This window comes from Wickerhamomyces anomalus (assembly GCF_001661255.1).
Source record: "Wickerhamomyces anomalus NRRL Y-366-8 unplaced genomic scaffold WICANscaffold_4, whole genome shotgun sequence".
Classification (NCBI taxonomy): Eukaryota; Fungi; Ascomycota; class Saccharomycetes; order Phaffomycetales; family Wickerhamomycetaceae; genus Hansenula; species Hansenula anomala.
The window spans coordinates 292,896-320,175 of record NW_017567113.1 but is presented as its reverse complement, the minus strand read 5'-3'; the positions used below and the strand labels follow the sequence as shown (position 1 = coordinate 320,175).

At 35.4% G+C, this 27,280-nt stretch overlaps 9 protein-coding genes across 9 annotated transcripts; 3 read left to right on the top strand and 6 right to left on the bottom strand.

Moving 5' to 3' along the window:
- Positions 1-203: 203 nt before the first annotated feature.
- On the bottom strand, positions 204-2,557 carry NOG2 (putative GTPase NOG2). Its single transcript, XM_019186406.1, has 2 exons — positions 1,691-2,557; positions 204-1,285 (listed from the first exon to the last, which is right to left on the bottom strand). The coding sequence occupies exons 1-2, from the start codon at positions 2,492-2,494 to the stop codon at positions 494-496; spliced, it is 1,596 nt and encodes a 531-aa protein (XP_019037898.1). The 5' UTR covers positions 2,495-2,557; the 3' UTR covers positions 204-493.
- A 187-nt stretch (positions 2,558-2,744) lies between these two features.
- On the bottom strand, positions 2,745-3,706 carry ESF2 (RNA-binding ATPase activator ESF2; the record flags this gene model as incomplete). Its single annotated transcript, XM_019182747.1, has 1 exon — positions 2,745-3,706. The coding sequence occupies exon 1, from the start codon at positions 3,672-3,674 to the stop codon at positions 2,745-2,747; it is 930 nt and encodes a 309-aa protein (XP_019037897.1). The 5' UTR covers positions 3,675-3,706.
- A 1,333-nt stretch (positions 3,707-5,039) lies between these two features.
- GEP4 (phosphatidylglycerophosphatase) lies at positions 5,040-5,714 on the bottom strand (the record flags this gene model as incomplete). The annotated part of the gene is made up of 2 exons (XM_019181954.1): positions 5,040-5,456; positions 5,511-5,714. The coding sequence occupies 2 exons, from the start codon at positions 5,712-5,714 to the stop codon at positions 5,040-5,042; spliced, it is 621 nt and encodes a 206-aa protein (XP_019037896.1).
- Positions 5,715-6,129: 415 nt separating this feature from the next.
- EFM1 (protein-lysine N-methyltransferase) lies at positions 6,130-7,833 on the bottom strand (the record flags this gene model as incomplete). The annotated part of the gene is made up of 1 exon (XM_019181961.1): positions 6,130-7,833. One exon carries the CDS (start codon positions 7,831-7,833, stop codon positions 6,130-6,132), a length of 1,704 nt encoding a protein of 567 aa, XP_019037895.1.
- A 519-nt stretch (positions 7,834-8,352) lies between these two features.
- On the top strand, positions 8,353-9,186 carry WICANDRAFT_93166 (uncharacterized protein; the record flags this gene model as incomplete). The annotated part of the gene is made up of 3 exons (XM_019186405.1): positions 8,353-8,359; positions 8,636-8,941; positions 8,974-9,186. 3 exons carry the CDS (start codon positions 8,353-8,355, stop codon positions 9,060-9,062), a joined length of 402 nt encoding a protein of 133 aa, XP_019037894.1. The 3' UTR covers positions 9,063-9,186.
- A 1,449-nt stretch (positions 9,187-10,635) lies between these two features.
- Positions 10,636-12,216, top strand: HEL2 (E3 ubiquitin-protein ligase HEL2; the record flags this gene model as incomplete). Its single annotated transcript, XM_019180786.1, has 1 exon — positions 10,636-12,216. A coding segment is annotated over one exon (1,581 nt), but the record flags the coding sequence as incomplete, so codon positions are not given.
- A 311-nt stretch (positions 12,217-12,527) lies between these two features.
- On the bottom strand, positions 12,528-13,580 carry PEX10 (ubiquitin-protein ligase peroxin 10; the record flags this gene model as incomplete). Its single annotated transcript, XM_019184858.1, has 2 exons — positions 12,528-13,429; positions 13,490-13,580. The coding sequence occupies 2 exons, from the start codon at positions 13,578-13,580 to the stop codon at positions 12,528-12,530; spliced, it is 993 nt and encodes a 330-aa protein (XP_019037892.1).
- Positions 13,581-14,289: 709 nt separating this feature from the next.
- WICANDRAFT_15953 (fungal specific transcription factor domain-containing protein) lies at positions 14,290-15,861 on the bottom strand (the record flags this gene model as incomplete). Its single annotated transcript, XM_019180667.1, has 1 exon — positions 14,290-15,861. A coding segment is annotated over one exon (1,572 nt), but the record flags the coding sequence as incomplete, so codon positions are not given.
- A 7,849-nt stretch (positions 15,862-23,710) lies between these two features.
- WICANDRAFT_84441 (sugar porter family MFS transporter) lies at positions 23,711-25,378 on the top strand (the record flags this gene model as incomplete). Its single annotated transcript, XM_019185712.1, has 1 exon — positions 23,711-25,378. One exon carries the CDS (start codon positions 23,711-23,713, stop codon positions 25,376-25,378), a length of 1,668 nt encoding a protein of 555 aa, XP_019037890.1.
- Between the last annotated feature and the right edge of the window lie 1,902 nt (positions 25,379-27,280).

Genomic DNA, 27,280 nt, shown 5'->3' with positions numbered 1-27,280 from the left:
AGCTGAGGACATGGTTGAAATTGATTTATGTTGTTCAACAACGCATTGAGATTGATAGACTCTGAGGTTGCATTCAATTCAATTTGCTCTTGGATTCCCTGGTGTAGCACATTGGCAACTTTAGCAACTCGTATCTCATCCACCTCCATCTTCAAATGGCATAAAGTAATTATCAGAATCCAATTGCCTTCAACTTAAAAAATGTTCACGAAAAATGTTTGTTTACAAACTGTTGCCCCCTTCAAACGGATAATCATAGATTCAATTCGCGAAGCTACACCTTTTTTTAACTTAAACCTCCATAATTTGCTGAAAGTTTGTATGAAAAACATCCTTTCTATTTGCAGTGCTGAAATCAATTATCAAAAAAATAAACTAAACCTTTATAATATACAACGTAATACTAGAAAATGCATTATACCCAAAAAAATTAAATAACCCATTAAAAAACCATGAATAGTGATGAAACCAATTATGAAAATCTATCAAAAACTTAGTCAGAAAACCCTTTCCATTCTTTTTCTTCGCCAGCTTCTTCAGCCTTGTCGTTTTTGCTTTCTTCTTCCTCTTCTTTTCTCTCTTCATCCTCTGCTACTTCTTCATCTCCTTCGACTTCTTCAGAGATTGCTTGAGCTTCTTCGGCGCCATCATCACGACGAGCCTTCTTTGAAGGTCTTTCTTCATCTTCAGGTGGAGGAACAAACCAAGGAATTTTACCTCTGTTGAAATCATTGATAACTAATTTGGCAATACCTTGTTCATCTGGTTCACCACCTTTCAATAATCTACCATGCTTTCTGGCAAGTAATTCAATAAATTCAGTAGCATTATTCCAACCAGAGATCTCATATGTTCTTTCCAAATGTTGTCTCTTACATCTTTTCAAAACACCAGGTATATATTGTTCAGCATGTGTAACATGTTCAACTCTGACAACACCTCTGAACAAGATATCTTCTTCTGTATCTTTCAATGATGGTGGAACAATACCTGGACAATCAATCAAGAAAATTTTCTTCATCAATGTAATATATTGCCAAACTTTAGTTTCACCTGGAATAGGAGCAACTGTACAAACTTTCTTTCTTCTTAAAGTGTTGATGATACTTGATTTACCAGTGTTTGGATAACCGATAAAACCAACGGAAATTTGTTTACGGTCTGAATGTAAAGATGAGAATTGACGCAACAATTGAATCAATGAACCTTTACCAAATGAATTGGTGATGGAAGCATGGAAAGCTAAAGTTGGATGATCTTTTGATAAATGTTTGACCCAAGCAGCCTTTTGATAGTTAGTAATGGTTCCTCAGAAAGAACAATTCATAATTCCCATCAATACTTTCCCAAATTCAAAAAAAAAGTAAACACTATATAAATTGATGTGAGGTTCTTTACTACGAACATCGTCAAGGAAAAAATTCCACATAAAAGTGAATTCCGAGCTCAACTCATAAGATCCTCAGTAATCCTAGATGAATTTATCAAAACGATAATTTCAATATCCAAAAAACTCAAAACGAGAATTCTAGAAGCGGAAAACTGTTATTCTTCCAAAGTTGTAACAGACATATTTTGTAGGTAAAATAAGAAAAACGTCCTGACAAAAAACTTTGGGTTCAAAAAAAAAAGTCTCTGGGAAATATTGGATGAGAATCTAAAAATGTTGGTTAGTAAAAATTTAACTTACTGCAACCCAAGTTGGAACTAAATCACACTTGTTCAACACAAAAATCAAATGTTTATGAGCAGCGTCTTTCTTCATATATTGTTCAACTGAAGCACATCTTGTACCCATTGGATCTCTTGCATCTAAAACATGAATAACGACATCTGAAGAATCAATAACTTTGTACAATTCATTCCAAATACGTTTCGATTGACCTTTATGGAAAATAGCTTCTTTAGCTTCAGCAGTCCAACCGTCGGTATCAACATTACCCATCAAACCTAAAGTTGAAGCTAATTCATTCTTTTCATCAAAAGTACTTTGATCTTTATCAGTACTATCAGCCAATTCTTCTAATGATGAAACAGCAACTCTTGGTCTTTTACGTTGAGCTTTTGGGCCAAATGTACTTTCAAATGATTCAGTTTCTAAAATTTTATTTGTTGGAGCATCAGTTGTATCTTTTTCATCTAATAAAGACATTGGTAATTTGTTTCTTCTTAATAAAAATTGATAAGAATCTTCCTTCTTTTCACCTAAAGCATCTCTGAAGTGGGTTAAAGCATCTTGAGAAATAACTCTTGTATTACCAAACCAACGACGATTTGGATCAACTCTAGCAGATGGAATTTTAGTGTCTTGTAAAGCAGCAGCTTTTATAAGCTCACCATTCTTATTACGGATTGCACGACCCTGTTTATACATGTTTAAATGTTGAACTTTTTTTGCATCACGATAAAAATTTTCACCTTTAACACGAAGATTACCATCTCTGGTATCGTTTTCACGAACACGACGAGTTTTTTCCTTCTTTCCTGTACCCATTTTGTCTATACCTTAAAGATCAATGCTTAATTGTAACCAAGAAAGAACAAAACCTTTGAATTTATAAGAGATCTCTTAAAGTAAAGAGAAAAAAAAAATTTTTTTTTACCAGCCTTTGAAAAGAAAAAAAAATAAAAAATGTAAAATCCGAGGCCTCGCTCACGTGATGCAATGAGCCCTCGGAAATATAAAGGCTGAATTTAATTAGGGCGAACTACAAATCGTTGTAAAATACTTCATTATATGCTATTTAAAACACTCTAGACAAGACATTATCCAGCTTAGAGTTGGTTGTACTCTTTTTGAATTTCTCAGGAGCATCAGCTCTAGTTGTATTAACTTTTCTTTGTTCAAAAGTTCTTCTAATTTCATCATCTTTTGCTGCATCTTTATTGTCGGTCTTCTTTTTACTTTTAATGTTTTCAATCATCTTTGATTTCTCAACATTTCTAATGAATGCCTTGTTTAATTTAGCAGCTTGAGAAATTTCCATTTGTAGTTTGGATTGTCTTATCTCATTTTCTCTTGAAATTTGTTCAGTTAAATCAGCCCATTTAAAACCTGATAAATATTTAACATTCATTATATCATCATAATAAAAATTCCCTTTCTTCCCACCTAACTTATTCCCGTTCAATGAATCTGCACAAATCTTTGCATCTTTCTTCTTTATAAATTCAGCCCAACCTTCTTCATACTTTATCTTTTTATTACCACCTTGCATTAAACGTTGCTTATATCTATGTTGGGCTTCTCTTTTCAAAAATAATCTATCCACTTCACCAAATCTTGATAATATCTGTCTCATTTTGGCTGGTTTCATATATGGAGGTATTTTGGAAAGATAAACAACACCTGTTTTACCCTTTGGCTTTTTGGCTTTCAATTTTAAAAGTTTTGATTTTCTAAATAACTCATTGATATTTTTTTGTTCATCTGATTTTTTTGATTCACGTTCTTGTGCGGGTTCTTCATCTTCAACTTCTTCGTCTTCATCTTCTTCATCACCAAAAGCATCAAATGTGTTTTTTTTTGAAACTTTTTTGGTCTTTTGATCTTCTTCATCTGACTCCACATCAGATTCTAATGTCTGTGGGTTTCCAGAATAAAGTTCCTCGTCACTTCCCAAACTATGAAATCCATCTTCTTCTTCATCACTATGCCCTATAAATTTATCCATCTTGATCTGTATTTTATGATAGTTGAGCTCTTTTTAAATGAAGTTTTAAACAATTTCAATTTTTTCCTTCTTAAAAAAAAAAAAAATCGATGACTTGTTACAGGCACTCCATCAACACTTTTTATACACGAGAAAACTACACTTTGATCGTTTTATCAGGTGAAAATTATATTAAAAGTTCTAAGATTCTCGTAGGTACCGTAAGATCTCAAGACTTGGACTGTTTATCATCTCAAATGATTTTCAATTCTATGGTAAATTTCCTCTTTCAAAGTTCCAAGTTCAATATCATCATCTACTTTTCTCATTATTGATTCACCGCCAACAAACTGTTCTTTATTGAAAACGTCTTCATATTTGAGCCTGTTAGATCTATTTGCTAGCCTGAAAAATCCGTTGCCATAAACAATCAAGTTAGATAATGCTAGAGAGCTTTCATAAGAAGTTAGTAATTGCAAGTATAGGTCAGCATGGGTATTCTATGTAAAACTCACAATGCACAAGTTGAAATGAACAATGAAATTGAAGTAATAAGCTTGACATAGGCTGTATAATCCGATGGTGGCAAGTTGGCTTCTGCATAGTTTAAGAATGGCTCCTTAGAAAGAAAAACCAGAACAAATGTGACAAGGTTCAAAACAAATGATAAAAATTGGACACCGACACTTATTAGATGAGCAAAATAAGAAGCCCTATTGGGAATAACAGCAGCTGAAACGATGTATGCCACAACAGACACAGCGAACTTAATATATTGGTTAGACAGTCAATCCTTAAAAAGTCATAAATGGAGTATAAAATCCTTACCACAATCACATCAAAGATTGCATTGATGATACACATGACTGGCCTATTCTTGACATATTCAAATGGTAATTGAAGAAATCCAAGTAAATACTCTGATATGAAGCAAACAAGATATAGAATCATGAGCGTATAGTATAGTTTTGTTGAATATAAAGAATCCACTGATCTTATTGCCACATTTCTACCAATCCTAAAGTCAACTTGTTGCAAAAGATCGGTTTCCCTGTAATTGAAAATGGTGAAATGAGGAGCTGCTGTGAGTTCAGGATAACGGCGTACTGGTTGCCAGTCTCCTTGAGGAAGAGGTGTAACAGGCTCCGAAGAAACCACACTTTGATCATCACCTCGAGCTTCCAACTGAGTACTATCCATCCTTAGTTGTGGCCTAAATTGCTTGTTGTTGGTAACGATACTATTTTTCTCCTCGAGTTGAATTTTCAAGGTATTGTGGTTTTTGTGTAACATAATTAAAAGCGGCTTCACCAGCCAAAAAATTAAAATGTATTAACATATGGAGCTGGGTCTTGTATGAAATAGTTCTATGTACAAATGAGTGGCTCATTTCTCTGTCTTAAACTTTGGAATTGGTGGTAACAATGGATTCGATCTTTGAGTAAACTGAGAATACACCGAGCGCTCAATCTTACAAATCAAACTTTCTGACCTCACAACACCATCTCTGACCCATATACTCCAAGCACCCATCATGTTTGCCATCAAAACATCTGTGAACAAACGATCACCAACAACTGCTACTTCTTCTGGACCTGACGCTATATTGTTTTTCTTGAAATACTCCATAATTTCATTATGACAGCCTGGTTTCTTTGTTGTATGTCTCAAAACAGTGACACCAGTTCTTTCTTCAATCACTTTTGCTTGCTCGTGATTCTTGTCATCATTTGTACCGGCTGAGTTACTGACAATTAACAAACTAGCACCTGGGTAGGTTGTCCGTAGTTTATCCCAAGCTTCCTAGTGGGTGTTAGTACATGAGACAAAAATTTTAACAGCACAATTTCAACTTACCTTATACTCTGGCCACACTTTATCATCGTGGGCTTTGGCAAAACAATTATCTTTGTCTAATACAATAGCTCTAATATTTGGTTGGTGATTTGGGAACTTTAAAGGAATTGGAATCTTGTCGAATGACGAGACAGTCAAATGCGGAACACTGTAGCTTGGCGTAAAGAACAGTCTAAATACGTTCAGCGTAGCACTGACATTCATCTTGACACCCATCTAATAATTCTATCAAAACCTCATCTAAATTGTTTAAATACGTCCTATACAGAAGACGCAAAAAAAAATAGATCCGCAGATCTGCCACTCGCACGCGTGTCACTTATTGCTTCATCACGTGACGCAACTTACATATATCTGCTTCACCTCGAAGCACTGAGATTAGGCACTTTACAGATCAAGAAGATTATTTGAATCAGAAAGGTGGTGTATAAGGAGATGTTCTCTGCTTTTGATGGTGCAATTTACTTGAAACAATCATTCATTAGAACTTGATCTACTCTTGGATAAATATTCAGAACTGTTGAATTTGATGATCAATCACTCAGCTAAAGCTAGTAAGAGACTAGAGTGGTCTATATGGGCCTTATTATATTCTAATAGCACACATTAATTGATTTCTTCAAAGGTCAACATTTTCAATCAAGAAAATTTCATTATTTGCACTTCTTGTAAAACTTATTTCATCAATAACTTTACCTGCAGTGATAAAACTTTTAATTCCCCAATCACCTTTCCCGTAAACTTCAGGAATCTTTGTAGCTATACTTGGGAATAAAGCTTTGAAAATATCTCTGTATTCAACAACATCTTGAGGTTTAACAATTAATCTTTGGCAAATATATTGATATTTAGCGTTGATCCAGTCAGGTAGTACTGATTTTTCATTATAATGTTTCTTGTTCCCAGTTCTGATGATCCACAGTAATAAGGCACGATCAACTTCATCAGATTTAGCCAGCTGTTCATAATCTTGAATGCCAAAAATTAGTAATAAACTGTTGGAAAACGTTTTGTCATTCTTATAAATGGTTTTGAAAGATAATGGTTTGAAATGTTTGAGTAACGATTTTTCAGTCTTGGTGATTTCTTCAAATGTTGCTTGGTATAGTAGTCTTTGAGTTGTCTTGTAAGATTTGGCAATTTTAACAATATGAGAGCTGACATTACCTTCATTTTTGAAAATTTTCAAAAAATCAATCTTTTGTTGAACAATTTTTTGTAATTGTTGTAAACCTTCCAATTTATTTCTCAATGTAACTGTTTTCTCATGTTCATTCTTCACTAAAAAACAAAACAACTTCACTAGATTTTCAGATAATGGTGCACTTTTGGTGATTTTGTAGGCAACTTCATTATTAGTTAAGCTTAATCCAAACTTGTTTGCAGCTTCAATGTTTTCCTCTGGGATTCTTAAAGCTAACACTGTAGAATCTTCTTTATTATTATCTAAAACAAACCCATAACCAAATAATAATTCTTGATTGGTTTTTGGTCCATAACTATTAAAAATTTCAGAACCATTGATAATCTCTTGTTGTGTTTTGAATCTAAATACTCTATCATTTCCGTCCTTAGCTGAATCCCACTTAACTTCAACTTCATTACTATGATTTAACAAATCAAAAATAGGGACTAGAAAGGCTTCATTCATGTCTTTACATTCTTCATTACCAGCAAGTAGAAAGGGAAATGCCCTTGAAGTGAATGTAGCAGCTGCCCATAAATATGCTGGGAAACTTGTCCATGAATTTGGATTATTAAAATATGAAACAAATTGTTCACTTTTCCCCTTTACATATGTTTGATAGAAAGATATATCCTGTTCATAATCCTTTGTGTGGTATTTTGAATCTAATGATTTAATGATTTGATACCATTCTTCTACTAATGATGAAGTTTGATGATCTATCGCAAGATGTGCATCAGTGCCTTTGATCAATGCTCTTTCAGCATCATCCCAAAATAAAGGTGAGCCAATCTCCTTCCCAGTGGGTAAAGAATCAACATATGGCTTGAAAAACTTGGAAACATTTAGTTCATCCGTTTGAGTTTCTTCTTTATCAAATCTTAGTTTGGCCAATAATAATTGTGTCAATGGATTTCTATTCCTCTTTGTAGCAGCATTCCCACCGAACACTTTTTCAGCAAGTAATGGGGTAATTGTAACAGATTCTGGAACTTTCAACAAGTCTTGATTGTTCTCAAATTTATCTTGACCTTTATAAATCGCAGATATACCTTTTTCAGTTTTCTCAAATGTTACATCATTGTCAATTATAGCACCATTCTCAGTGGCCCAACTGAGCACATTATCTAAAGACATGATGAATCCACAGGCAGAAGACTTTCCTTGGTTCTATAGTATCCTCAAAAAAAACCTCAAAAAAAAAGATCTTCCCATAAGAATCTAGCCCATGAATTGTTCTTTTCTGAAGCTTCGATTTTTTTCGTCGTCTTCATCATTCGCGAAAAGCAAAGAAATGGTTAATTAAAAAAACCCTCTAACCATTACATACAGCATCACCATCATCGCCATTCCCAAATGAGCATTGAGGATTTAAAAGAGTCGTACGTCACGGACAACTTCCAGCTGATATTACATAATGTCTTGGAGGAACTAAAAAATAACACCATCTGGGATATCAACTACCACAACTTTTACAAAGATGTCCCAAAGGAAACTAAATATCTTACACCCACTGATGTAACAAAAGTTGATAAATTGTTGTTGGTGGAAACTATAGAGACTATTGGAATGAGATACAACTATGAGGCTCATTCATATCAAGATACTGCGGCTCTCGCTAAAATACTCCTTATTTTACCCTTCATGGGGTTGAACATGGAGAGTTACCGTGGATTGACAGCTCAGAAGGATTCAAGCCAGCTAAACTCAACTTCATCAACAGAGACAGACAATTTATTGGCGTGCCAAATCTCATTGTCCAACATCAAACTAAGTCCTGAAGACACGAAAGAAAAAGAGGTTGACTCATGGCTACGTGAAAGATTAGAAGCCATTGACCAGGATCTAATGAGAAATATTCAAAAGGCCTGTTCAGCTAACCATGGGAAAGTTTGGCACGATTTAAGACCTCAAGTGAATTGGTGTATCTCTCGTTCAGTGGAATATACAGGTTGTGAGTCAGAGGTTACCCAAGCACTTTATCATTGCCTTATTTACCCACTTACTAAATTATTTAATATTGTCTACAACATGACACTAAAGGCTAGTTATGGTATACGATTGGAAGATACTATGATACCTGAGTTTCCCAGATTTGAAAGAACGAAACATGGCTCTACCGTTTTCAGTGATGTGAAGGGCAAAAGGGGTGTTCATTTGGTGCTTGAAGCAGGGAAGCCATTTTTATCACAGTTGTTCAATTCGAAAGAGAGAGGATTCAACAGACAATACAGAGATTTTTACGGTAAACTCTTGTCATATTTGACTATTTCACAGACTGTAAGGAAAGGTTTGCTTACAGATGGTGTATCAATGCGTTTTACCCATTTCAATCAAATAGATATCGTAAATGGAAATTTGACTAGTGCTCAAGACAATGGAAGTTCCACCAACAACTCTAATGGTTTTATTGATGAAAAATCTAAAACCATAAAGATGTCGGAATTGTATTCGCAAGATGCAAGTCCTGAAGAACGAGTAACAGCTGCCAAAATTATTATGTGCATATTATATGATAGTTGCTTTACTGGTTTGATCAATGATTCAAATGCTACTTTAGAGAGAATTTATGAGTATATGTCCACCATACAAAAAAAAGAACGTGGTCATTGTAAGTTTGGGGAAATCATACAAGAATACACATTCTATACTCCAGTTGAAGTTTGCAAAATGAGTGCTGCAGATTATTTCAGAAAGTTTAAGCCAAAGTATCCAGTTGAAAATCCTGAAATTCAGTCTCAACGTGATGAAAAGTCTCTGCAAGATGGTAATGTCATATTAAAATTGTATGATGAAGAAAAAATTGAGAAATTTTTCAAGGAAAAGGGTATGGACAAATATTATACTTCAACTAATGAGAATGGTGGCTCTCCTCTTTTTGATGAAGCAAGATATAATTCTGATTTCGGTGCTTTTAAAGAAGGTGTATTAAACATGTACCTTGATGAAGTTGAGGCATATACTAGAATCCAAACTTTTAATAAAACTTGTTCGGACCCAAATGACAAAATCAATTCCCCTGATTTAATTCGTTGTGCTAAAATAAAGCACCCTTCTAGTGGACGATTCATCTATTATTTGGTAATTTCTGAGATTCCATTTGTGGATAGAAAACCACATACTTTTGAGGAACTTTGCCCCAGTGTGTTCAAACAGCTTGATAGGCTTCATTCTATAGGGATTATTCACCGAGATATCAAGAGATCTAACATTTGTTTCGATGAGCAAACTGAATTGATTTGGATCTTTGATTTCAATCATTGTTTGCTCTTTGACCCAGATCAAGAAGCCGTGCCAGATATAGTTTGTAAAGATTTGAATGACCTGGACAACTATGTGATTCCCATTTCAGAAGATTAATATTAGCTAGTTGACCTCATTAACAATAATATAAAACATTTATAATTTTCGTAGGTAAGAGATAGCCGGTAATACAAGCTTATCCTGTTGGCTGTCATTTAATATCTACCATAATGTATATCAGACTTTATACAAGTAGTTAGATTATCATCACCTATATCAATAATCACGTGATATGGAGTTCTGGCAGTTTCAAATAAAACCAAATTTCGTCCTGGTTTCACCCAAGAAAAGCCTACAACTATCATTTTTTAATACAAATACAGTCATATTATGTATACCCCAAATCAATATCAGCGAAACCTCTATTCACTAAGTAAAACTGACTTTCCCTTCCTGGTCATCGCACTCTGAGACCAATTTTTTTTTGATTTTTTTTACGGCCGTTGGAAGAAAAAACTGGACAGAAAAAACTGAATACCTATTTAAAAACGATTCAAAAGTCAAAGCCATTGGAAAGGTCTAGTTGCTCATTTTAAAGCTGAATCAAATTCGATAATTTAGTCATTCATATTTTGCAAGAAGACGAAAACAATGAGTTCAACGGCCCCAAATAGATCAAGACGTCAGTTCAACAAACCTAGAAGACCGGACTCTACAAACAATAGTAATAGATCAAAACCTCAACAAAATGGATCATGGAAGAGAACATTTGCTAGAGAAGGTGATGCTGCTAATGATGATGGAGAAGTAGATGAACGTGAGCAGTGTATTATTTGTGCAAATAAGATTGTGATTGCTGCAAAATCAGCTTGTAACCATACAACTTGTCATGTTTGCACATTCCGTCAAAGAGCTTTATATGATAAGAAATCATGTTTGGTTTGTAGAACTGAGAATGAAAAGTTGATTTTCACTGAAGAGACTCAAAAACAGTTTGGTGATTTTAGTAATGGTGATTTTGTCAAATTCAATGAAGAGTATGGGGTTGAATTTACGTCATATAATGCCCATGATGTTACCTTAGAATTGTTAAATCATAGATGTTTGATATGTCAAGAGTTATCTGAAAATTTCCAAAAGTTGACAGAGCATGTCAAGGATGAACATGATAGATATTTCTGTACAATTTGTTCTGCAAACAAGAAAGCATTCCCACAAGAATTCAAATTATACACTCAGAAACAATTACAAAACCATCAAATAAGAGGTGATGAAAAAGGTTTTGATGGACATCCTCTATGTCGCTTCTGTAAAGGGAAAAGATTTTATTCTGAAGATGAATTGCTAATACACATGAGAGAACGCCATGAAAAATGTCATGTTTGTGACCAAATTGACCCAGCAAACCCACAATATTTCAAAAACTATCCATCTTTAGAAGACCATTTCAGAAGTGATCATTTTATTTGTAATGTTCAATCATGTTTGGATAAGAAATTTGTTGTCTTTGCAGATGAATTGGATTTGCAAGCTCATATGATTGGTGAACATGGTGGAACTTTTGGCTCAAGTTTTGTCGTTGGTGCCAATTATTCAAATAACAATAATAATAGATTTCACTCACAATTATCAACGTTCCATCCCGTCAATAATAATAGAAACAATTCCAACAATCGTTCAAGTGATTCATCAGACCAGAATGACTCTATTGCTACAAAACGTATGCGTTTAGAAGAAAGAGCAAGACATTATTTAAACTACTCTACATCTGCATTCCAAGAATTTCAAAATCTTACCAAGTCATATAAGGATAATCAATTAACTGCACAACAATTATTTACATCATTCAAATCATTATTCAAAGAAAACAATGAAGATGATGTTTACCTTTTGTTATTTGAAGTTTCTGAATTATTCCCGTCAAAATCATCACAAAATGAAGACTTGGCTGTGATGGTTAAAAAACATGAACAATCAACAAAAGAAGAACATGATTTTCCTGCATTACCTGGATCTTCATCAACAAATATATTCGGAGCAAGTTGGGGTAATCCATCCTCAAAGACTACTAAAAAGTCAAAGGCTAAAAAAAATACAATTGATGAACAATTCCCTGCATTACCTTCATCACAATCATCACAAACGTTCACACCTGTCAATACAACAGTAAGGTATAAAACCCTCACCAAACCAAAATCAAAACCACAGGTTGTCTACAACAGTCAACCTTCAACTTATGTCCCAAACTATTTAGATAGAAAACCTAAATCATCATCACCAGCCCCAAGAAAAGAAAAAATCAATGAAGATTTATTCCCTGCATTACCATCAGCACCAGCTAAAAAATTCATACCGAGAGTCAATCCAGTTCCAAAAGGGAATGGTGCTTGGGATTCAAGCTCAAACTCTGCATCCTCGTCAGCTGCTAGTTCTTCATTAAACTTGTCAGGATTGAATGCTTCATTACCCACTACAACAGAATCTTCAAATAATAAGAAAAATAAAAAGAAGAAACAAATTTTATTCCAAATGGGTGGTCATTAAAAGCATTATATAAAATAAATTCAAATCTGATACAATTTTATTTTTCAACGTAGTGGTAATAAAGTTTGCTCTGTCAAAGCTTGTCTGCATAATGGACACTCAGGATGTTCACGACTCCAATCAGATATACATGACCAACAAAAAATATGACCACAAGGTGCACAACTTGGATTAATCATATAGGATAGACAAAGCATACATTTTCTTGAATTTTCAGGGATGTATTGTAGATTCTTTGGGTTTGATAAATCAATATTCTGATCATCTTTAGGTTCAGGGACTTTTGTTAATATCTGGGATCCTGACAAGTCTATTGATTTTTCCGATTCTTCATTTTTATTAGAACTGGTGAGAAAATCATTAATTTTACCTATAGTTTTAAAAAAAATTTGAGCAAATATGATCCCACCTAACAATTCATAACCACCATTTGAAACTTCCTTTTGTTTATTGACTTTATGACCAAATGCATAACGAAGACCGAAAAATCTTTTAGATAGTTGATAATAAGAGCCAGTTAGGTAAAAAATAGCCAAGTGGGCATTTATTAATGAATCCATAACAGATGAGTATGAAATTTTGGATAATTTTGTTCTCCATGAATTACCCACTTCTCCTTCTTCATCGTCATCATTTTTAAATTGTCTTCTTATAATTTTTGAAACAAAATAAGGCACAATTGCATAAGATAAAATGAATCCTAGCCTTCTCAGCATTTTCGGTATCTGTCTCCCATTCCTTGAAACATAAATCAAATCAGTATATTCTTCCCCTAAAGTTCTTGAGCCTAATAACGTTGTCAATGCAAGATATAAAAATTTAGCAAATACAGTGATTTCTTCTGGATGTGTATGGATGAATCTTTGGCCTGTAAATATTTGAATAGCATCTTGGATCTTCCCTCTTAATACACTTTCGAAATATGAATCCTTTTGATGAGCACGTACTATAGTTGATTGTTGTCAGTAATTTGCCTTGGTTAAATTGTTCAACATTCTTAACTCACCTATACTTGGAGCATCTGCGAAAGGTAAGATTTGAAGTCTTTCTGATCGCGGCTGCTTCTTTGCTGATCTAGTTGGTATTATTTCCTCCATTGTTTATAGCTCAGATAGTAATTGGCTTTCAATGATTCCAACTTGGAGTTATTCGTTTGGTGTTTTGTTCTCCCCATAGTCAAGAAAAACAAAAAAAAACGAAAAAGATAACAAAATATCCTAATCGGGTAATTACCGTTTTAGTCGATACTGGTATACAAATATAACATCAACATAAAATTAATTATTAAAAGTCCTGTTCATTTTATCTGGCATTGCCATCAACAACATTAAACAAAAAATCATCCAAGAACTGAGTTCCAAGACTACTAGTGGTGAAATTATTAAAACCTGCAAGATCTTTCAAAAAATCATCATTTTGATTACGATCAGCTGAACTTGTTGAATCTGGTGAAATACCAAATTGAATATTATTTTGATGGGATTGAGATCTTGAAGATGATACTGGATTAGAATTATCAATCTTAGGAAATAACCAATCTTCAAACCTTTGTGCAGTTCCAGGTGTTATATCTGATGGAGCTGAATTTATCAATGTGTTTAAATTTATATCCACATTTTGCATATGTTGAGGATATGATAGGCTTTCAACTGGTGCAGTTGTTGTGAATTGGTGTTGCTGTAGAGGAATTGGTTGTTGTGATGGTGGTGCTGCAGACTGTGGTGGTGGTACGACTGCACCTGTTTCTTGTTGTTGTTGTTGTTCCTTTTGTCTATTTGCAAATTCTTGATAAGTTTGTTGTTGAACTTTTGTAGCATCCATCATATTTGACAATATTTCACCATATCTTTTAGAAGTTGGGTCAATTGCACCATAATGTCTTAGTACAGATATTGTGGAATTCATTGCACTAATGCAAACAACTTTTGAGCTTTCACCACCATTGACATTTGCTTTTGAATCAAACAAATTGTCATCAATGTTTTGAGATTGAAGCAATAAAATCATACCAATGATTAAACCTGCATGGAAACTGCATGAAATTATTGTATAACCTTTCAATGGATGTAAATTGTTAACAAAATAGAATTCAATCAATTTAATAGTCAATAATGAAGCCTTGATACATGATTGATAGAAATTCCTCAAATTTGAATAATTCTTAGATTCTTCATCAAATTTGATAAATTTCAACTTTATCAAAATTATGAAAAAGAAAAAAGGTCTTGCCAATAATATAATCCCGTCTAAATGATTTATATGTAGCCATAACAAACCATGATTATCATTATACTTCAATGTGTTTTGTAAACTCAAGCTCTTACTGATTGAACTATTCACTGTAAAGATCTTCAATTCAATAGCTAGCTTCAAAGCATTCTTCATACCAATTGCTGGATTATGATAAACTTTTGTCAAGATTTTCCCATTTAATAAGCAAACTTTTAGCATTTCATTTTGTAAGTCATTGAACTGATTCAATGAGTTTTTATCATCCCATTCCACATCATTTATTGTTAACGATCTCCCCAAATGAATTGCACATAACCGATCAGCAATGTACAAACTTCTAAATAATTTCCGCCTATGAAGGGTATATTCTGGATCTTTGAATGATTCATTGACATATCGTCTTTGCATCCCCAACCCTTGAGCATACCTAATTGCCGTACCTAAGTTTATCCATGATGTGTTTCTTGTCATGTTCAATTCATCATAAAAATACATCAAATAATAAGTCTCCACTAGCCAAAGATTTGAATCATTTAAAGTTGATTGTAGTAAATGCTGAGCACTTTCGAAAAACACATGAGGTTCAACAAAATAATTTATAGCAAACGGGAAAATACTTCTTTGTAATTCAATCTTTGCAAATATTGATCCAATTGCCAATATTAAATAAACAAGACAAAGTTGTTTTGGGGTAGCATTTAATGGATTATTGAACACTGTTTCGATAAGAGTCTTTTCGAAATATTCTTCATTGAAAACATAGGACACATTATTGATATATTTTTTGAACAGCTGTATCAAATGGTTTGCATAATCTCTTGGTGGTAAATTAACAGGCACTCTCATTCCTCTAGTTGCTGGTGAGTCAATCATTAAAAATCTTTGAGGATCATGGGTGAATTTGGAAATACCTAAAATCTTTTGGAAAACCTTTCGACATTGAGGTAAGAATGAACCAGCAGATGATTCACCAATGTATCTTAAGTTACCTCCAGTATCGTACAATAGTCTTGAATTCAATCCTTCTTCTTCTGGAACCAAAGTCATGTCATTATTCTTTTTAGTTTCATCATTGTCTTCTTCTTCCTCATTGGGTTGAATACTTAGAGGGAAATGAAACAATGGTTGGAGTGATGGTGGTAGAAATGAAGGTTGGGATGATGGATAATCCAATTCGGGTTTTGAAGGTGGTGGTACTGGTGGTGGATTAACTTCTAATGGCTTTCTTTGTTTGTTCAAGGTTTCTGTCTGTATAGGTTGTGACGAATTCTTTTGTTGCAACAACTTTCTACTCTCCAGCTCCTTCTTTGATGGTTTCAGGTTTCTTCTATCAACACCGGTATAGGTACAATCAAAATGCTTAGATGAACAAACATCACAAGGTATTAAACCATTACATCTTTGTTTTCTTTTCTTACAAACATCACAAGCTTTAGCAACTTTCTTTCTTCTTTCAGGAGGTATTCTTCTTGATTTCTTCTTTATCAAAGCAGCATCATTATCTGTACCATCAGTGAAAATATTGGACCCAGTTGATGAAGATGAAGAAGAAATTGAGTGATTTGCAGCAGCACTAGCCGTGTCAACCAAATTTGACATACTTGATGGAATGGCTGGGTATTATTGCGGCCCAAATTATGACAGCTTAATTATAGGTTGAAACAGTGGGAGAACCCAATGATTTTTGCACTAGTTTGACAGTTTGACAGTTTGACAGGTTGATGTGCCGTAATCTGCAAGCGTATGATTGTCCATTCGAGGATTTCAGCGACTTTATTGTTTTTTTCTTTGATTGTTTGTCAAAATTGCGGAGGTTGTGTACACAATTTTTCTTGGTTTGCAATTTTATATGGAGAAGTGGTTCGGGCAGCACAAGGCTGAATAATTTACGAGATTTGAATTTATAATTGACTTAAATTGGGAAATTTTAAGACAAAATATGCTTTGAAAAATAGCTGATAAGCATTTAAATGAGCTCTAGTTTTATTGGGTCTGTTTTTTATTAGCATATTTCTAAAAATTGTATTTGATCGAGATTTTTTCATTTTATTGACGTAGGTCATTGATTTTTAGTTTTAAAATTGGAGATATTATTATTCTTTAAATTTTAAAAATGCTCAAAAACGCTTGGAATTGGTATATGTCATCGAAAGGGAGAAACCCAGAGTAACAAATAGTATTACAGAATAGTTTTTAGCATTTTGTTGAGTCAAATGTTGAATTATGACTGATCTAAAGTCGGAATTGATTTCCATCATGTGACCTCATCATATTAAATTTAGTTAATTCCGGGACAATATAAAGTTTTAAATATAATCTCCCAGGAACAAGGACATGACAAAGTAAACCTAGTACTAGGTAATAGGAAATAATATCTTCAATATTGATTATCCATTATATCATACTTGAGAATCGCGATGTACATCCGTTGGCCTTCTGGAACCTATGATATACTTCAAAGTTAGATTTGACATTTTTCTTGAGTACACTCTCAAGCTTCCTCCATACCTTGGCTGATTGATGTAAATCATCGAACAATTTTGAAGTCAATTTTATCAATCATAAGGAAATCCATGTTGTCCATGATGAACTGGTGATCAGCTATCAGCTATAGTTGTTACACCGATTACAAAAAGAAATCTGAACAAAAAAAGTACCACCTTTTTTAAGCCGGTCCGTTGAACAGATTGAATCCTTTTCATCTAGACTCGAGTGCACATGTACGCTCAATCAACCTTTGCCTGGAGTGCCGAATCCCCCATGAGTCGACTCCATGGTAAAGCCCTTCTAAGTACTCCAGCTACAATTAGAATCATCCGATGTAACTGAATACATAATACATAGCTAAAATCTACAACCAAACCCCAACATGGTACCTTCTCGGATAATTACAATTACAACCCATGCGATTGTTTAGTTGGTGTACGGTATACTTAATGTCCATTACTAGGTGTCACTAGAGCACAGTCAGCTTCAAAAAGAAGTTGTATCAGTTGATACTCGCACCACCATCCTATCAGCGAGAAGAGATCTGAATTTGAACGGATTGATGTTAAACAAGATGGTTTGATTTCTCATCAAAAGCCCCGAAAATACAGCACCTTTTTGTTAGTACTACAGTACTACACTCAGTAGCTGGTCGGTTCAAGATTCAAGGTGGGCCAGCCTGTTCAAGGTTCAAGGCTTCATGGTGAAAAAAAAGGTTTCATTTTTACATGCTTATTGGCCCATCAAACAGAACAGAAATACAAGAACAGGTCTTAAACCCGTGGACCTGGTGAGGGATTTTGCGGCAAGACATGGTAGCTTATGGTGGACAGATTGACTCGATCATTGTGTACTTCTAACTTGTAACATGTCCTAGACTATATTGCTTCTGTCTTCAAGAAATACATTGCTTCAATCACATTTAGTTCGCACTACAATTCACTCCCATCATTCTGAGCTTGTGTGGTATCTTGAAAATAGCTTGTTATAATCCGTTTTAACCGTTAAAACTTTAACGATAATCCAGATTCGAGAAGCCAAACTCCAAAGAGTTATTCCGATGAGTACTAACGCTTATTGTTTATGACACGATCAACCACCAAAACGTACCACCAAACTACACTGAAGGTATAAAAATTTTTCCATTTAGTACCCAATCAACCTCAAAAAACCATGAGCTTATAGTTTATTTCTAGTGTTTTTTGTTAAATTATAGTAAAGATCACTACACCAATGTTTGTATTGTAAAGCTATATTTTATTAAATAGTACTCATGAGGAAATTTTCTCTCATGAAAATTTTCTTCACTCGTCGTTCATGTGTCCTCTTCAAATTAACATCTCAACACAACCCTTTAATTTGTAAACACAAGCTCTCCAGTATACTTGATTAAATTTAGTAATCCACACACTACACACTCACTCTGCCTAACTTGATCAATCAGCAAAGAGCCACTTCTTTAAATATTTGAATCGCGTTTTATCCAACGCTTTGGTTAAACCATCAGCCAAGTTGTGTCTTGTGTTGATATAAAACAAACGAATGGTTTTGGAATCAATGAGATTTCTAATGAAATGATACCTGATCTCAATGTGCTTTGATAACTTTGAAAGGGATTTGTTTTGGGCCATTAATAACCCTGGCTGGTTATCCCCTGCTAGACTAATTTCACAATTTTCTTGGGGTAAAATCTCCATTAAGATGTGTTTAAAGAATAAACAATTTCTAGCTGCAATTGTGTACGCAACATACTCACTCTCACAGGAACTCAACGTAATAATGGGTTGACGTCCCGTTTTCCAATCAATCACTTGGTTCTTATATAGTGTAATGAAACCACTAGTACTCTTCCTGGTAGTCGGACAATTGGCATAACTAGCATCACTCACAATGACAATGCCTTGGTTATAATCACATTCTGCTACTTGTTCTCCCGCCTGATGTATGCGTTTCAAGTACTTAACTTTCTCCTGGACCTTCCCATATGTAATACCATCTGATTTGTGTTGAATTAAGTATACCAGGATCCTTTGAGCAGCTTTCCAATGAGTCACTCGAGGACTTTTCACAAACTGGCACAAGTAATTAACGGAATATCCCACATCAACTCGGACAGTGTTAACCACATAGTTCAGGACTCCTATCAATTGTTGGTATTTGGTGATCTCACCTGATTCTAATAATGGAGAATTGAGATCATTTCCAAGATATCCACGTTCCATAGGTGTATCAAAGCGACGAGCTGGCAGCGTGAATTCTTCTTTAGCAGCTAAACCAGTTAAATAACTTTCAAGACTGAGTTTCAACCTTCCTTGGGTGCGGTCATATTTGAGATCCATGCCGATGAATTTATTCGCATCTCTTTCATTGATATCAAGCTCCTGATGAAGATACTCCTTGATTTTAGCAACCTCTTCATTGTTGGGGCTTAAGATGAGTACATCATCAACATAGAGCAATATGTAAATCTTGGTATGAGGATTGTAAAACAAGCATTGTTCTATCACACTTTGTTGTAATTGACCTGAGTAAGATAACAAAATGGTTCTAATATGATTGAACCAGTCAGCTGGACTCGTCTTGAGACCATAAATAGCCCGATTCAACTTCCAAACACAACCGGGTTGAGTGTCAGCCCCTTCAGGTGGTACTAAAAAGACTGGATGAGAGATGCTGCTTTGTAGGAATGCCCTGGTGGCATCCATAGACTGTATCACCCATTTATTCGGAGCAGCCACTGCTAGTAAAATTCGCAGTGTATCAAGACTCACCACAGGCGAGAAGTTTTCTCCTTTGAGATTGCGCTCTTGAAAGCCACGAGCAACTAAACGAACTTTCTTGATGACTCGACCATCCAAGGTATGTTTTATAGATAAAACATATCGGGTATCAATAAGATCCATATTTTCATCAAAAGGAACCTCTTCATAGATGTCATGTGTTTTCATGTAGCCTAATTCTTCACCACGCGCAACCAACCAATCAACAGAGTCATCACCTTGTAGCGCTTCGGCCATACTTTGGGGAATTTCAACATCAACATCTTTGTTCATTTGTTGAATAAGCATGACGAGCTCAGAGATTTGTTCTGTATCCACCAACTGGATTTCTTCCGTAGTCAGCTGTCTAACTCGTGAATTGGTATCATCTCCCCCTGTTGCTGCTTTAGTTGTAATAGCTGTGACTGGATCTAGCGACGATGAAGGTCGTTTCTCTTGTGATACCGTAAGCAGCTCGATTGGATCATGTTGATAATTGTATCCTGGGTACCTTGTAACCCACTGATCTTGATACATCGGTTCCACCTGGTAAGCCTCTGGTACCGGCAATTGAGGTTCCACTGGGGGCATAATCACTCTTGGAGCACCTGGTGTACTCACTATTGGATCCACTGGTTTAGCTAAAATTGACTGTGGTGGCATGGAGCCACTCTGATTACCAACATGAGCAGATGACACTGCAACTGGATTCAATAGCCTCATAAGTTCTTTGGACTGAGGTGGATAGTCGATATTAGCAGCAGTTTCACTACCACTTTCACTTGTGGGCATCAAAAGTTGGGATGGAGGCTCCATTCTAGACACACTACCAGTTTCACTGGATGAATCATCGATACCATCACCTTCCTTGGATTCTGCTATGTCTTCACCCATCGCGTCATCCTTCTCGTCAGCCAAACCACTTGATACGGGGCCACTGGATACTGAGCCACTGACATGACCACCACTACCACCACCTGGAGCAGATTGCTCGATAGAGATTGGATTTTGATTCTTGAAAGGATAGACTGTTGGCACCAACGTGAACTTGTCCGTTCTCTGGATCTTACCATCTTCAGGGTTCAGGAACAGCCCTATGGCGGTTGTATTATCATAACCTAAGAAAATAACTGGAATATCTCGCAATTGAAATTTTTTTGTATTCCTGATGGTTGGACGGATGAAGCCCTGACAGCCGAAAACCCCATCAATTTGGATTCTCTTGTCATCCGATGTACCAACTTTGGATTCCAAGACTTGGATTGGCGATGCATTCAGTTCTTTATTCCAAATTCGATTGTGGAGAAATATAAAGTGGTTGACAGCATACTCGTAGTACTCTCTTGGAACTTGAGGCGTATCTAACAGTTTCCTAGTCCTTTCCAACAAGTATCTGTTATTTCTTTCACTCCCCCATTCTGATACGATGCATAGGCACTAGTAAATTGGACATCAATGCCATTACGTTTGGCAAATTCCATCATCTTAATCGTCCGAAATTCATTATCAACTCTTATAGACAGGACTTTCTTGTTATGATAATTAGCGATTCTTTGTTGAAACCACGTGACCAACTCAATGAATTCAGCACTAACCTCTCTCTTGGTATGTAGAATTTTTGCTTTCAAAACCTTCGAAGCACGATCTGATACCAGAAGAATGTATTTTTCAAATATAGGACCGATGAGGTCACCTTGGATCAATTCACCTACTTCATAGTGTCTATCCACTTGATGCTTAGGAGGTCTCTTGACCAATGACTTACACCCCAAACAGCCACTGATAACTGCTTGACACTGAGCTGAAGTTAAGGAAAGTTGTTGTTTTTGGGCCAGATGGAAGAGTTGCGCCCCATTACAGTGACCCCATTGGGTATGTAAGAGATGGGCTTTAACTTTGGCTTCTTTCAGTTTCTCTTCCGACATCACCATGACTCTTTCTTGTGTAACAGCATCACCCTCTTGTGCAACAACCTCATCAAGCCACCAAAACTTGTTATTCCGTACAATCTTTGCAATCAATGACCCATCCTCTTTGGTGATGGTCCCTCCTTCTTTTTTAAACGTAGTTATCAGATCTTGAGATGCTAGGGTTCCCACGGAAATCACATTGTACGCTGCATCAGGTACTACTTTGACACCTTTTAGCACCACATGGTCTGTCAATTGTAAATCGCCTTCTTGGGTGCAGTCAGTTTGACCAGTAAACCCTTTAATAATAGTCTTTGTAGGTCTGAGATTCTGCAATTGATGATTCGATGATGTAACATGAATCGTTGCCGCGGAGTCTATAATAAACGGAGGACGAGCACTACATGAAGTGTAGTTAGATGAGGCATTGAATTCGAGCAGGTTAACTTCTTCTATAGGATGATCACTTCGATATTTTGGACAATCCCGTTGGTAATGACCCTTTTTGTCACAGTACCGACACTTGCTGTTGTTTTTTGACCGATTACCACCATTGTGATTACCACCATTGTTTGACCGATTCTCAGACTCAGTGGTTAGAAGAACTTGTTCATCTGGTGTAATTAAACCGTCTCTTTTCCATTTTTGAATTTTAGTTTCAATTGTTTGGAGATCAAATTGTTCCACCAATGACACCAGTTGTGTGTCTTCCAATCTGCAAATATCCATGATCTCCCTATTGGAGAACTTAGCAAACCTTGAGATTTTTAAACCATTGATTAGTGTTATACCGGCGGCTTGCAGACTTTCTTCCATTTTGATTTTTTCTTTGTCAGGAATGGAAGCATCAAAAACTTGTTTCACCAACTTGATTGTATCCAAATCGGATAAGATGAAGTACTCAGCATTGAGACCCGCTAATATCCCAAAACCATCAAGATTCGGATTATTCACCATCGTTGGGTGGATTATTGCAATTAACACTTTTTTAATGACCATGGATAGTCTAGCTGGAACTCTTCCACTATAACTTGTAGCTGTTAACATTTGATCAAACACAGATGACTCAAATTGTTCTAACACCACCGACGCAATCATATCTCTTAAGATTTTTAATCCATATAGGTATTCATATCCCTGATTGACAATAACACCCTCTAATGTTTTTGCATTTTCAATGAGCAGCTGATAGCTCTCACTATGGATATCACCACCTCCTTCTTGGAATTCGAAATCCACCATTGTTGTAGACCTTCCTATTGCAAGACTGTAAATCTGTTAAATTATAGTAAAGATCACTACACCAATGTTTGTATTGTAAAGCTATATTTTATTAAATAGTACTCATGAGGAAATTTTCTCTCATGAAAATTTTCTTCACTCGTCGTTCATGTGTCCTCTTCAAATTAACATCTCAACATTTTTTGCCAAAATTATTCCGTGAGCCTTGTTGAAAAGTTCAAAATTTTTCCGTGGGGCGCGTTTTGGTTTCTTTTTTTGTTGTAAATTTTTTTTGTAGTGTGGTTTTGATGCAGCTCAATTACTATGTGGAGCCCCGGAATGGAGAGCATCTGGAGAATATGGAGAATACATACGAGAGAAGTGAACATCAAGATCACCTTTTTTTCAAAGCAGCTGCTTGTAGGCTCAGGATGAGTTGTTCCGTTTTGATGTGGTTTGGTACGTGTGGGTAGTTACGGCACTGTGGTTGAGGAATTGGTATAAAAGAGGATTGAATCCCTATTGTTGTTGATCAACTTTTCAATTGTATTCTACTCATCAGAATATTTTATTACAAAGCTCAGTTACTTTTAACTATTACAAATTACAAATATAATCATGTCAACTGAAACTTCAGGTCAACAAACTCCTGTTGATGAACATCATTCAGATGATCATGAAAAATTAGAAAACTCCTCATTGGAGTCGGGTCACCAACAACAAGGTGGTATTCCAGAAAGACCATTAAAAGAATACTTCTTCATCAGTGCTTTATGTATGATGGTTGCCTTTGGTGGTTTCGTTTTTGGTTGGGATACTGGTACCATTTCAGGTTTTGTTAATCAAACTGATTTCAAAAGAAGATTTGGTCAAATAAATGATCATGGTGAATATTACTTATCAAATGTTAGAGTTGGTTTAATTGTCTCTATTTTCAACATTGGTTGTGCCTTTGGTGGTATTATCTTGGCTCCATTAGGTGATAAATTCGGTCGTCGTATCGGTTTAATGTGTGTTATGATTGTTTATATCGTTGGTATCTTGATTCAAATTTGTTCTTTTGACAAATGGTATCAATATTTCATTGGTCGTATTATTTCAGGTTTAGGTGTTGGTGCTATTGCTGTTTTGTCACCAATGTTGATTTCTGAAACTGCTCCAAAAGCTTTAAGAGGTACTTTGGTTTCATGTTATCAATTGATGATTACTTTTGGTATCTTCTTAGGTTACTGTACTAATTATGGTACTAAGATTTACTCAGATTCTACTCAATGGAGAGTTCCATTAGGATTATGTTTCTTCTGGGCCATTTTAATGATCATTGGTATGGTTTTAATGCCAGAATCTCCACGTTATTTAGTTGAAGTTGGTCGTCTTGAAGATGCTCGTCACTCTATTGCAAGATCAAATCAAATTCATGATGATGATCCAGCTGTCTTTGGTGAAGTTGAAATTATTCAAGCCGGTATCGAAAAGGAAAAATCTGCTGGTACTGCTTCATGGGGTGAATTAGTTACAGGTAAACCAAGAATCTTATATCGTGTTGTCTTAGGTATTATGTTACAAACACTTCAACAATTGACTGGTGATAACTATTTCTTCTATTATGGTACTACTATTTTCAAGGCTGTTGGTTTAGAAGATTCTTTTGAAACATCTATTGTCTTGGGTATTGTTAACTTTGCATCTACTTTTGTTGGTTTATGGGTTGTTGAAAGATTTGGTAGAAGAAACTCATTATTAGGTGGTGCTGCTGGTATGATTGCTTGTTTCGTTATTTTTGCATCTGTCGGTGTTACTAGATTATACTTGAACCCAGAACATACTGAATCATCAAAAGGTGCTGGTAATTGTATGATTGTTTTTGCTTGTATCTACATTTTCTTCTTTGCTTCAACTTGGGGTCCAATTATTTATACTGTTGTTTCAGAAACTTACCCAATTAGAATTCGTTCAAAGGCTATGGCTCTTGCTACTGCTGCTAACTGGTTATGGGGTTTCCTTATTGGTTTCTTCACTCCATTCATTACATCTGCAATCAACTTTTACTATGGTTATGTCTTTATGGGATGTTTGGTCTTTGCATTCTTCTACGTGTTTTTCTTCTTACCAGAAACTAAAGGTTTATCATTAGAAGAAGTTCATGAATTATATGAAGAAAAAGTTTTACCATGGAAATCAACTTCATGGGTTCCACCATCAAGAAGAACTGCACAACAAGCTGCTGAACAAAAAGAAGAAATTGCAGCTCAAGAAGCTCCAAAGTTTTTGAAAAGATTCTTTTAGATCGTTGAGTTATACCTTTTTACCCTTTTTTGTTGCATATGATTAATGACTTTTATGCATAATTATTTATACTACTATAGATTATATATATATACATTATTTATGAATTGATGAATAATTTAATTTAAGATCGAACTTGTAGTTAACATAATTGACACTCTTAAAATGACAGTCCAAAAGTATCACCTGGTTTCATTTCCGCGAATGTCTGTTCTCTTTTGTCCTTTTGTAAAAATGTCTGTTGTCTTGAAAAGATTTTTTTTCCAAAGATTTGACCGACGCCGGACAAGCCAAATCGAAAAAAAAATTGGGCTGGCAAATTGTCGAGGCTGGAGAGTTCGAATACAAGGGGAATAAAAGAATTCATAGTTGAAGTGAAGAATAGAAAGCTGCAGCTCTTTAGCTTCCTTGATAGCTTTGGAGGCTCCTAAAAGGCGTGGTTATGTCGAGAGTGTTTAAAAAAACGAATCTGGTGGTGTGTTGTTGACGTTGAACTTTGAAGTTGTTGTTAAGATCTCTCCACTCTCTTGTACATGTCTTGTTTGTACTTTTCTCCCAACCAGCATCCATCAAGAGATTTGACTGGAGCATACCCCATGGGCGAGGTTCAAGACTCAAGCGAAAAAAGGACCCACCAAAAGCTGGTGCTACAATTGTTCAAACCATTAAAACTTTATACCTACTTGAACGAGCCGAATAGAGTGTGTAGCGTAAGCTACCTTCGCAGAGGTTAATCATAATTGCTGTATGATTTCCAAAATTGAGTACAATTCTCACAAGGGTTTACGATTTCTCCGTAAAGTGTGTGCGTTCTGTTGTAGAACTCTTTGATCTCATCTGATTCCTTGGTGCCTGGACCAGGTTAAGTAACACTCTCAAATTTCAAACAACTTCAAAAGAACACTGACAAAATTTATCAACCTAACAATGGAACTGTCGGAGGTCAAACTTAAAAGAATCATCAGATTTGTTCGAAAACTCTGTTCAATAAAACGGGAGTCAAATCTTAACCTGGAGTTTATTGTGGTATCGGTTCATTTTTTTCGTTTGGGCAGACTGGTTCCTTTTTTTTGTGTCCAAGTTCTTCCGGAATCCATTCTTTTTGAAAAGAAATGAAAAAATACACACCATCTACAAAAAGTTTTTCCGTGATAAGATCATTTTGAAAGCCAAAAAGCTGTGCCCTAATTAGGTGTAGATTAAAAAGAGAAAAGATATACTTCTTTCTTTTTGTAGGTCTTGGTGATCTGTTCTTTCAATCCAGCCAATGCAAATTCAATTGTGGTTGTACGAATGCTGAAAAGGGTTAAAACAGTCGAAAATTCTCAAGAGCTCGAATTTGCAAGGCAAAATAATCTGGAGTCGAATGGATCGTTTTTTTCCTCTTTGTGTTTTTTCGCTGGTGTAACACTCTCGGACAAATTATGGGCCACGAGAAATTTTCCGGATGACGTGTCGCTGCAGTGAGTGGACATGATTTTCAAACTCAAAAACAACAAAACGAGAAATTTCTCTTTCTAGGTTAATCCGTCAAGACTCTTCGGAAGCTGGCGAAACAGCCGTAAAGTCACCATTTAATTGAATTTTTGTGAAATAAGAGGTGAATAAAGTAGGCATCACATCTATTCAATCCCTATTTTCTTCCTTTGATGTCCATCTTTGGTCAGATTGTTTTTTTCTCATTTTCAACGGCTCTACTCTGGAAAAACCTCGATGCACGGCCTGCATAAATGTCCCGGAAAAACTCAGTTAAGGTTTCCTTTTTGGCCCAAAAGCAACGCTGTGAAAAAGGAACGACACTAGGGAAAAAAAACACCATCAGGAAACAAAAATTTCAACCATCAGTTGTACGTGTGATCCTTACTTCCTGTGTCCCATGGGGTCCCCCATACACAGCATAAA

Coding starts and splice junctions, on each gene's coding strand:
- NOG2 (XM_019186406.1), bottom strand. CDS start 2,494: ATGGGTACAGGAAAGAAGGAAAAAACTCGTCGTGTTCGTGAAAACGAT. Junction 1,286..1,690: donor TAGTTCCAACTTGGGTTGCA/GTAAGTTAAATT, acceptor AACTATCAAAAG/GCTGCTTGGGTCAAACATTT.